General features: G+C 65.4%; 4 protein-coding genes across 5 annotated transcripts in view; 2 read left to right on the top strand and 2 right to left on the bottom strand.

The window, feature by feature from the left end:
• Positions 1 to 340, bottom strand: part of SYNGR2 (synaptogyrin 2) — a 1,763-nt gene extending 1,423 nt beyond the window's left edge. The window contains exon 1 of the mRNA XM_010568127.1: positions 332 to 340. Within this exon, the coding sequence (XP_010566429.1) occupies positions 332 to 340 (9 nt within the window). The remainder of the gene's footprint in view (positions 1 to 331) is intronic.
• The window catches only part of HGS (hepatocyte growth factor-regulated tyrosine kinase substrate), a 28,184-nt gene that overhangs the window by 8,167 nt on the left and 9,627 nt on the right, over positions 1 to 10,390 (top strand). The gene's annotated exons all lie outside the window — the stretch shown is intronic.
• TMC6 (transmembrane channel-like 6) lies at positions 474 to 7,159 on the top strand. The gene is made up of 19 exons (XM_010568128.1): positions 474 to 530; positions 810 to 928; positions 1,267 to 1,398; positions 1,514 to 1,678; positions 1,790 to 1,895; positions 1,988 to 2,084; positions 2,178 to 2,432; positions 2,758 to 2,948; positions 3,024 to 3,168; positions 3,434 to 3,586; positions 3,797 to 3,966; positions 4,116 to 4,197; positions 4,507 to 4,604; positions 4,786 to 4,881; positions 5,653 to 5,728; positions 6,021 to 6,154; positions 6,464 to 6,640; positions 6,830 to 6,908; positions 7,081 to 7,159. The coding sequence occupies exons 1-19, from the start codon at positions 475 to 477 to the stop codon at positions 7,150 to 7,152; spliced, it is 2,403 nt and encodes an 800-aa protein (XP_010566430.1). The 5' UTR covers position 474; the 3' UTR covers positions 7,153 to 7,159.
• The window catches only part of ARL16 (ADP-ribosylation factor-like 16), a 1,344-nt gene continuing 122 nt past the window's right edge, over positions 9,169 to 10,390 (bottom strand). The window contains exons 2-4 of the mRNA XM_010568129.1: positions 10,185 to 10,329; positions 9,760 to 9,875; positions 9,169 to 9,515 (exon numbers count right to left, since the gene is read on the bottom strand). Of these exons, the coding sequence (XP_010566431.1) occupies positions 9,344 to 9,515; positions 9,760 to 9,875; positions 10,185 to 10,329 (433 nt within the window). The 3' untranslated portion in view covers positions 9,169 to 9,343. The remainder of the gene's footprint in view (positions 9,516 to 9,759; positions 9,876 to 10,184; positions 10,330 to 10,390) is intronic.

A 10,390-nucleotide genomic window follows, 5' to 3' on the forward strand; every position in this document is an offset into this window, starting at 1 on the left:
CCGGGGCTGCGGATCCTGCCGTGCCCTTCCCCGGCAGAGCCCGGCCCCGGAGCGTCTCTGCCCCGGAACGGCGGGCGGGGTCCTCCGGCGCAGCCCCGGGGCCGGGACGGTGCGAACCCGAACTCTACCTCCGCCGCGGGCAGGACCTGCTCGGCGGAGGCTGCGCCGCCTCCCCCATCCGCCCGCCTTCCTTCCTGCTCCCGCCGCGGCTCCCAGCCTGCTGGGCCGCCGGGCCGGGCTGGCCCCGCTGTTCGCCCCGTGTTTACACCCGGGTTTAGCCCCGCGGCCCCTCGCGCTCCCGCCTGCCCCGGGCTCCCGCACGCAGCGGCACCGGCTCCATCCCCGTCCCCGGGGCAGTCGGGGTGACCGGGGGTGCCGGCGGCGCGGCGCCGGCTGACGCCCGTCCGTTTGCCGTGCAGGGCGGCGTGTCGGAGGGAGCGGCGGGGCCGCAGGGACCCGCTCGTTCCCAGCAGGATGTCCCGGCCGCCCTCCATCACCATCCGCGTCTCCGAGGACACCGACAGCGATGGGTGAGTGTGGGCCTGCCCTGCCCTGCCCTCCTGCTGCCTGTGCCCACCCGAGCCGTGTCCCTGCACCCTCAGCCCCCCGGCATCCTGCAGCCCCAGCGGCACGAGGCTGGCGTTCCCGCCACGGGCGGCGGCAGCCCTCGTGCCCAGCCGGCACTGGGTGCGCGTGCTGCAAGGTGGCACGGCCAGGCTTTGAGCCGGCACCGGCGCTTTGCCATGGTTCCGTCCCTCGGGTCCCGGTGCCTAGCCCAGGCCTAGGTGAGCGGGTCTGTGTCCCTGCAGCCAGGAGCCGAGCCCGGACAACGAAGGAGCCCTGCACACCTCCTTCCACCAGCTCATCCAGGAGCAGAGCAGCTTGGTAGAGGCGGTTCTGGAGCTGGAGATGCAGGCGAGGGGCAGAGGTAAAGCACTGCGGCCGCAGCCAGGGTGGGATGGGGACAGTGCGTGTGCCCAGGGCTATTTACTGTCCCAGACCCTACGTGGGCCAGCTAGGGCTCGTGCTGAGGCTGCGGCCAAAGCACTTGTAGGAGCCCACTGACACCTTCACCTGTACAGGCAGTGGGGCAGACCTGCCCATGGGGGCACAGAGAGCATCCCCAGAGAAGGGGGTGCTCTAGGGGGAGCACATAATGGGGCAGGTGCCTTGCTTCTATGCCGGAGAAGGGCAGCAGGGCCACAGGGACTGGAGGTGTGGGTGGTCTGGCTCTCACCACTCTGCATCCTGCCCTCCCTCTCCCAGAGCACCCAGCCCGCCTGGCCCCCCAAGATGCCTGTGCCACGGTGTGGCAGGAGCCTGGGCAGGATGAACAGCATCCTGGTTACTCCTCCGCCTCCCTGCGGATCCTCGCCAACATGCCCAGCCGTACCATCGGTAGGTGCCACACACCGTCCCACCCTTCCCAGGCCCAGGAGCCCCTTGGGAGAACTCTGCCATCTGCCTTGCTCTCCCACGGCTGCTCACCCCCCTGCCCTGCTCTTGCCTGCAGGGCGCAGCCGTGGGGCCATCATCTCCCAGTACTATAACCGCACAGCCCGGCTGCGGCGCCGGAGCAGCCGCCCACCCCTGCAGCAGCTCTGCCACACGGCGCGGCCCAGCCTGCGGCAGTACGACCTGGAGACTGACCCTGCCAGGGCCACGCTGGAAGGTGAGGGTCCCCCAGGAGTGGGAGCAGGCAGTGCCGGGCACTGTCCCCACGCCGGGTTCAGGATGGGCACACTGTGTCCTGGCTGGCCGTGTCCCACTGAGCCCCTTGTGCCCCCAGACAAGCGGAGCCTGCTGGTGAAAGAGCTGCTGAGCCTCTCACCCAGCCAGCGCAGCCACATGCTGCTTAATGTGCCCCTCAGCCTGGCAGAGAAACGCACCCTCCGGTAGGTCCTCTCCCCCCAGCCAGGCAGGGCTCCCACAGCTGGAGCCATCCTGGGGCCCGTGCCACCCTCTCACATCCCTCTCTGCTGGGCAGGCAGGAGCTGAGTGGGCAGAGGGGCCCCCTGAGGCAGCACGCCCAGTGCCGGGCCCCCTCCTCTCTCTGCGGATGGTCCAAGGACTACATCATCCTCGTAAGTCTGGGGTATGGGTCTGCACAGCAGCTGTCGGGAGCTCTGGTACAGGCTCCGGCCCCGGTGCTCTCCCCAGGCTCCCTCTCTCTGCAGGGCTGCCGGGGCCTCTGGTACAGGCTCCTCTCCCTGCTCCCTGCCGCGAAGCCCTGGCATTATGCCCTGAAGCAGATTGGTGGCCGCTTCGGCTCCAGTGTCCTCTCCTACTTCCTCTTCCTCAAGACGCTCCTTATGTTCAACATCATCTCATTCCTCATTCTCCTGGTCTTCGTGGTGGCCCTGCAGGCTGCGTATCCCCCTGCCTCCACCAGCCCCCAGTCCTTCACTGGCCTCGAGCTCCTGACTGGAGCGGTAAGCACTGCCAGCACGCCAGTGCCAGCACATCCCTGGGCCAGGAGCTGCTCCAAACCTGGGGCTCAGCCCTGCATCTCTGCCACAGTGATGCCCTGGTCCCTGTCCCACATCCTTACATCCCTGCCACGGTGATGCTCCAGTCCCTGCCCTCACACAGCCGGGCCCTGTGGCTGCCAGTGTTGTGGGTGCAGAAGGGGGTGCCTGGTGCTGCCCCAACCCAGGGCTCTGCATCCCCACGAGCTGGCACAGATGTCCCAGGCTGGGCAGGGAGCCACGGGCACCAGCGAGATCACCCTGGGCCCCATCGTGCACGTTCCCACAGGGCTACTTCACTCACTCACTGCTATACTACGGCTACTACAGCAACGTCACCCTCAACGACCCCTGCGCCTCCAGCCCCAATGACAGCGCAAGCCCCCTCACAGCCCCCCCGCTCCCATACAACATGCCGTTGGCCTATGTGTTCAGTGTTGGGGTCTCCTTCCTCGTCACCTGTGTCCTGCTGGTGTACAGGTGAGTCAGCAGCGCCTCCGGCACTGCCAGCCTTTACCCAGCCCTGATGCCCTGACACCCTTCCCCTCGCCGCAGCATGTCCTGCTCCTTCCGGGAGAGCTACCGTGTGGGCAGCTCCGCTGGGGACCTGGCCGTCAAAGTCTTCTGTGCCTGGGACTTCAAGGTGATCCAGAGGCGCTCAGTCAAGCTGCAGTGTGAGAACATCTGCACCCAGCTGAAGGTGAGGAGCTGGGCTGGAGTCAGCTCCTGCACCCTGCAGTGGGCAGGCGAAGGCATTCACAGGAGCCAGTCCAGACCCCAGGGCTCAGCACCCCCCCCTCCTACCCGCTGCACAGGGGAGCCCTGCAACTGCAAATACCCCCTGACCCCCATCCCGCACCAGCACTTTGTTCATCAGCCCTCAGGGTCCCAGCTCAGTGCAGCAGGACAAAGCCTTGCTCCAGACCCAGAGCGTGTTCAGCAGCACTGGCACTGCTTTCTTCCAGGAGCTGCTCGCGGACCAGCAGTCCCGCTCCCGCTCCCTGAGCCTTTGCCAGCGCCTGGGGCACTCTGCTGTGCTTCTCCTGGCCTGGGCCCTCTCGCTGAGCACAGTGCTGGGCTGCGTACTGGCTGTGCACTACTTCTCAGAGCACATGCACGCGGTGAGTGCCGCCCCTTGCTGTGGGATCTTGTGCCCTGGTGTTGCGGGGCTGGGGCTGGCTACTGGGGAGGGAGGCAGGAGCAGCCCTGGGAGGCAGGGGCAGCCCCGTTGCAGCTCCCCTCCTGGCCTTGGCATTTTCTGCCCTCCCCGAGGGTGCCAGGCTGCCGGCAGCCGCACGCTCACCCTGGTACCTGCTCACCAGGTTCAGCAGGACCACCGAGCATGGGGCAGCAGTGAGCGGCAGCAGGAAGCCATCCTGCTGGTCCTGCCCTTCATGGTGTCTCTCCTCAACATGCTGATGCCCCACCTGTACAACTTGCTGGCGACGTGGGAGAAGCAGGACTCCCCCGTGGCACAGGTCTATGTGGCAATCTGCAGGTAGACTGGCCAGGGCCGAGGCGGGGGGAGCATGCTGCACCCCCACCTGCGGCATGGGGGGAGGCTTTGGGGCCAGACACCCCATCCGCGGGGCTTGGCCCCTCCATCCCCAGGGCTCAGGGGCTTCTGGCCCTGCTCCTGCTCCCCAGGAACCTCATTCTGAAGATGGTGGTCCTCGGCCTGCTCTGCTACCAGTGGCTCAGCCGGAGAGTTGTCTGCTCAACAGAGGAGGTCAGCACCGCCGCCCCGGGGCCATGCCATCCAGACTGTCCCTTGCCCAGGGAGCGTGGACCAAAGCCAAGGCTGCAGTCCTGGCACTGGCAGGCAGCAGAGGCAGGGGTCTGGCAGCAGGGGTTCTGCTGAACAGCACCACAGGCACCATCTGCTCCTTTGCTGGGGAGAGGGGGGTGATTGCCAGACATGGAGTAGTTGGGAAAGGGGCGCAGGGGAGGAAAAGGTCCCACAGCCCCTCACGGGAAAGTCATGGGGGTAGGAGAAGCCTCATTGCTCGCTTGATGCCACCTTTGCTTGTCTCCGCAGTGCTGGGAGACATGTGTGGGGCAGGACCTGTATCGCTTCGTGGTGATGGACTTCATATTCACCCTGCTGGACACGCTCTTCGGGGAGCTGGTCTGGAGGTAATGTGCCCCAGGAGGGGGTCCCCCTGCCAGCATCCATCTCCAGCATGGCCCCGGCTCTCCGCTGCCCGGGCAGTGCTGCCCTGGTGCACCCAGGCTCTGCTGCCGCCTGAGGGGGAAGATGGGGTGCTAAGCATCCCTGCCAGTGGCAGTGTGGGAGCAGAGCTCTGCTCTTTCCCAGGCTGATCTTGGAGAAGAAGCTGAAGAGGAAGCAGAAGCCCGAGTTTGACATCGCCCAAAATGTGCTGGAGCTGATCTATGGGCAGACCCTGACCTGGTGAGATGTCTCCTGCCTGGCACAGCTTGTTCCTCTGCTGGCAAATGCCTTGGGGGTCCCCTGGGAGCCCTGTGGCTGTCGGGGACCAGGCATGGGGAGCTGCACGTTTCGCTGAGCAGGGTCGTTTTGCTCCACGTGGGTGGGACGAGGGAGATGGGTGGCCTGACAGTCACAGCGCCTGGTGCCAGCACCTTACAGTCACAATGCACGTGCTCACCTGGAAGGTCTGGCTTTGGCAGCAGGGTGAGAGCGACGGGGGGATCATCAGCAGAGCGTCCCGGGTCTGGTACAGCATCCCCCGCCCAGCTGGTCCCCTCCAGAGTTCTGGGGAAGGAGCAGGCTCTGGTGCACGACCAGCCCCCCTCGTTTGTCCAGACCATAATGGTGCTCGCTGCTCCCCTCCAGCCTGTCTTCTCAGCTGCTCAGGCCCCTGCTTTGCCACCCCCCACCCACCTTTCTGCAGCCCCTGGTCTCACACCCCCCTGCCCAAGGAGGGGATCCATGCGTGTGCTGCTGCGTTCCCGCTCTCAACACACCTGGGAGCTCCAAAGGCCACAACCGCCCTGGGGTTGGTGAGATCTCAGCCGCTGCCCAGCCCCAGCACAGGCTGCGCAGCAAACCTGGCACAGAGCATCGTGTGCTTGCTCTTCGCTTTACGAAAGCCTGACCACAGCTGGCGTCAGTGCCCTGCCACTGGCCCCAGCTCTCCCCACCGCTAGCTCCTGCAGGGCCCAGACTTGGGACAAGCTCATCTTCCCCCCTCTCTCTCAGGCTGGGCGTTCTCTTCGCACCGCTCCTGCCAGCCGTGCAGACACTGAAGCTGCTGCTGCTGTTCTATATCAAAAAGGTGTGAGCAGCCCCTCTGCCCCACAGCTCCCCATGTGTCCCTGTGATGGGTGGCCCTGCAGTGATGCTGTGCCCTGCTGCAGGCTGCCTCTGTCACAGCAGAGGTGCTGCACCGTGCAGCAAGCAGCGCTGTCATCGTGGGAGGGAGGAGGTGTTGCTGGGGACAGGGTGTCCCCAAGCTTGCCCAGCTCCCAGTGGATGGGACGGTGGGCTGGGGCAGCTGTCCCTGCTTGCACTCCTGGGGCTGCTCCCCCGGAGATGGCAGCACACAGGACTCTGCTCCCTGTCTGCAGACCAGCCTGATGCAGAACTGCCAGTCCCCCAGCAAGCCCTGGCAAGCATCTCACATGAGGACTGTCTTCATCACCCTTCTGTGCTTCCCATCCTTCCTGGGTGCAGCCGTCTTCCTCTCCTACACCATCTGGTCGTGAGTACCTGCTGGACCACAGCTTGGGGCACAGAACTGATGGTTGCCTGGCAAAGGAGAGGGACTTGGGGAGACCGTGCCTCCCCAGCCCTGTACGGCATGCAGAGCACAGTGTGCCCAGCACAGGACTGTGCAGTACTGCCCCAGGCAGGGAGATGCAGCAGCTGGTCTGTGCCCACTTCTCCCAGCTGTTCCTGATGCAGAACAAGGGGATGAGGACCCCCTCGTGCAGCCACTGGGGATGGCTAGGAGAAGCAGCCAGCTGGGCTGTCCATCACTCTGACCAACCCCATCGGTCTGTCTGCTCAGGGTGCGGCCGTCAGAAACCTGTGGTCCCTTCCAGGGGCTGGAAAACATCTACAAGTCAGGGAAGACCTGGGTGCAAGTGCTGGAGAAGTCCAACCCGAACATCACCTGGTTCGCGTGGGTCCACCAGCACTTGGTGGAGAACACCTTCCTCCTGTTCTTTGTGTCTGGGGTCCTGCTGTGAGTACAGTCCCAAGCCTGAGGCTGAACCCTGGGCCCACACTTTGAGGGTCCCGCTGAGGAGCTGAGCGGGGGGCTGGGAGCCAGGGTGTCACTCCAGAGCCCTGCGCCCCAGCCTGGGGCCAGGACCGCAGCGTCCCACAGCTTCCTGCCCTGGCTGCCACCGTCTTGTCCTGCCTGTCATTGCAGAGCCGTGATCTACTTCAACATCCAGGTGGTGAGAGGCCAGCAGAGGATCATCTGCCTGCTGAAGGAGCAGATTGCCAATGTGCGTGAGCTCTGCATGCTGCCCCTGGGCAGTCCCAGCAGTCCTGGCTGTTCCATGCCCTGGTCCAGCCTTGGGATCGCCGGATTCTGGTTCTAGCCCTGACAGCGCTGCCACCTCGGGCATGCAAGAGCACATCCCATGGCTGCTCACTGCAATGTCTCTGCTGTTGCAGGAAGGGGAAGATAAAATATTTCTCATTCAGAAGCTTCACTCCGTTTACGAGCAGAGAGAGAGACGCACCTGAGTCCCAGGTGAGGCCTGCATGAAAGGGAGAGGGGGCTGCCGGGGTGCTTGGAGCTCGGCTGGACACACAGACTTTCCTCTGCTCTGTGCTGGAGCGGGGCTGGCAGGAGCAGCACTGCCAGGGCCAGCGCAGCTGCGGTAGAGCACTGCTTGCCGGGGAGCAGGAAGGCGCAGGAGATGATGGGGTGAAGGGGGATGGAGACATTTAGAGAGCCTCCTCTCTGCTTTCAGTGTGGGGCAGTCCTGTCTGCCCCCAGCAGCACACACTCAGGGGTCTCAGGGACTGTATCTCTCCTCTTAGTGTCAGACTCCCCAGGAAGGAGCGGGACAGGACAGCACTCTGCTTGCAGCCAGGGACTGGATCCAGCCATCTTTCTAAGCCATCACAGTGTGACACTGGAAGCAGTGGGACTGTGGGGTGCTGGGGAAGATCCTCCGCTCCGGGTTGCAGCAGCCAAGGACTCATTGGGGCATGTCATCTGGCAGCTCTGCGGGGATGCTGTGGCACAGGGACGTGGGTGCTTCCGCTGCCCAGAGCTGCTGGGCATGGGGCAGGCACAGCAGGACCAGGACACAGTGCTGCGTCGGGCTGGCTCGCCAGCAGAGCCCTTCTCCATGGGTGGTTACGGTTAGCAGAGAACAACTCTCCCTACTGTAAATGCCCCAGCCAGCTCGTAGAACACCTTTGGGCTGTTTCCAGAAGACTTCAGGGACAGTGATGCTTTCTGGCTGGAGAGAACCCTCAGCCCCCTTTGCACTGCCCAGGAGCAGTAAGTCTGGAGCCGGGAGCTGCCAGGCACCGACCCAGCTCCAGCCCTGTGTCTGGCTCACAAGGAGGAGAGCAGCTGGCCGATATCTTCCCTGTGAACAAGGCCACCCAGGCCCCCCCCAGCTCAGGCAGCCCTGCGGCACACCGCGCCTGCCGGCAGGACAGGCTCAGAGAGACCACTGTGGTGCCAAGTGCTGGGCTGGGCAGAGGAATCCGAAGGCTCTGGCTCCTGTGCTGCAGGCTGACCTGGCCCATTAAAGTGTAGTTGTACAGGAGTGCTCCCAGCCTGTGTCCAACCCGTCAGGCTGGAAGCTGGCAAGCGGGTTTGGTGCGTTAGCATCAGCATTCCTTAGGAGTGGTGACTCAGCAGCCATGGCAGGGTGTGCTCGGGCTCCTTGGCACTGCCTGCCTGCCCATCAGGCTGCCCTGGGAAGAGCCCGGCTCAGCCCACACCGCAGGAGCAAAGACTATGGCCGTGGCATCGCATATGGCCCCAGGAGCCACTCGCCATCGCAGTGTGGTGTCTGCAGCCCCCAGCACTGAGAACCACTTTCCACCACCGCACGCTGTCAGCAGGCCCTGGCCCTGTCCCAAGCTGGTTTCCCCCCGTGCCATGGCACCAACAGACCCAGGGAGGGTTGTGCCACGGCGTGTGCCAGGCGCGGGCAGCCACAAGTACCCCCGTGACTTGGCACTCATGCCACCGGGTGAGGCAGCTGCCTGCCCAGCTGGGCGCTGGGCTGGGCTGCCAGTGTGGGCACCGACAGATTATCGGTGCGGGCACGGGCCGGGTTCTCTGCACGCGCCCAGCTGTTCTCTGAGCCCAGGTGAGTGCTGGAGAGTAGCCACGGGCTGGCACTTGCTGCAGCTCATGAGACATCCCTGACCAAGGCATCCCTGCAGCTCAGCCTGCCCTGGCTCCGACACCCACCCAGGTCCGCCCCCGTCTTTCCACATGTTCCTCCAGGTCACCCAGCTGTGCCTTGGCTGGCACAAGGCCTGCAGGGCCAAAACTGCTGGCAGGAGCCACACATGTACTTGGTCTCCAACCCGGGAGGTGTTACCAGCCGCTGCCCAGGTGCTGCCACCCCACCCCACCCCTGCTGCTTGTGACCACCATGACCACCCCTCCTGTCCCCAGAGGTGCCAGCACTGCCCTGTGCCAGCATGGTCTGGCCTCTGAGGCTCCTGCTCGTCCCTTCCCCGAAAGGCCAGGGTCTCCACGCAAGCACAGGGCAGACACCAGCCTGGACAGTACAGTGGGAATTTTACTGTAAAGTTCCACAGGGGTCCTGTCCACCACCAGCCCATGACACCGTCCTGGGCTCCGCTCCCAGTCCCACGCAGGGCAGCTGCTCACCGGCCACCTCCTTCGGTGACAGGACTTGCCTGGGCTGCCACAGGCACCCGGGCAGGGTCGGGGTCAGCGGGGGTCTCCGAGGGTGGCCCGAAGCCACTGCAGGACATTAGGCAGGCCGGTGCCATTGCGCGCGCTTGTCTCCAGCATCGTGATGGGCTGTGTGGCACAGGAGACGATGTCCTGCATGCGGAACAGCGACTTCATCTCCGCCAGCGACATGTAGCAGGGCAGGTCACTGCAGGTGGGAGGGGGGTGGCTGCATTAGCCCACCCCAACAGCTCTCCTGCCTGGCCCAGCCCCTGCCTCGGGGGTCTCCGCAGGCCCAGCCAGCCCAGGGAGTGCAGTAAAGTGTGGCTGCTGCCCCCCAGGACACGCCAGGCTTCCTTGGGTGTCACCCGAGGGAAGGGACACAGGAGCCACCGCAGGCCCTCAGCGTGCCCCCGTGTGCCCCCACCCTCCGGGCTGACCCCCCTCCTCACATCTTATTGAAGAGGACCAGCACAGGCACGGAGGCGAGCTGCGCTGCGGAGAGGACGGAGAGCAGCTGGACGCAAGACGAGGAGACCTGGGTGGGGTTGGCGGCATCGACCACAAACTGGAAGAGGAGAAGAAGGGAAAGCGGCGGTGTGGGCATGCCCAAGGGCGGCCCCGCGTCTAGCTGCGCCAGATCAGGGCGCAGTGGAGGGAAATCACAGAGCCAGGGCGAAGCTGAGGGGCCCGACTCCCCGCAGCGGAGCAGGGGCCAGCGCCAACCCCTAGACACAGGGTGCCCTGCGGCTGCATCCCCCCCCGGCCGGGTCTGTCCCTCGGGGCCTTGGCTCAGCGATGGCAGCCACGGGGTCCCCGCTCGTCCGCCGCCGCCGCCCTGCCGGTGTGGGGTCCTGGTGCTGCCGCCAGCGCTCACCAGGAGAGCGCTGCACTCGCCGTAGTAGCTGGGCCAGATGGGGCCCATGCAGCCGCCCAGCTCCCGGAGCGTCGCCTTCCGCGGCAGCCGCAGGTCGGTCAGGTTGGTGCCCACCTGCCGGGACAGGCGGCTCGGTTGGCTGCGCCTGCGCCCCACAGACCCTCGGCCGCACCGGGGCTACCGGCCGGCGGTCCCCGCCGGGCCCT

The sequence above is a fragment of the Haliaeetus leucocephalus genome, unplaced genomic scaffold (assembly GCF_000737465.1).
Source record: "Haliaeetus leucocephalus isolate CR32 unplaced genomic scaffold, Haliaeetus_leucocephalus-4.0 Scaffold238, whole genome shotgun sequence".
Taxonomy (NCBI): Eukaryota; Metazoa; Chordata; class Aves; order Accipitriformes; family Accipitridae; genus Haliaeetus; species Haliaeetus leucocephalus.

Coding starts and splice junctions, on each gene's coding strand:
- TMC6 (XM_010568128.1), top strand. CDS start 475: ATGTCCCGGCCGCCCTCCATCACCATCCGCGTCTCCGAGGACACCGAC. Junction 1,399..1,513: donor CATGCCCAGCCGTACCATCG/GTAGGTGCCACA, acceptor TCTTGCCTGCAG/GGCGCAGCCGTGGGGCCATC. Junction 5,729..6,020: donor TGCTGTTCTATATCAAAAAG/GTGTGAGCAGCC, acceptor CCCTGTCTGCAG/ACCAGCCTGATGCAGAACTG.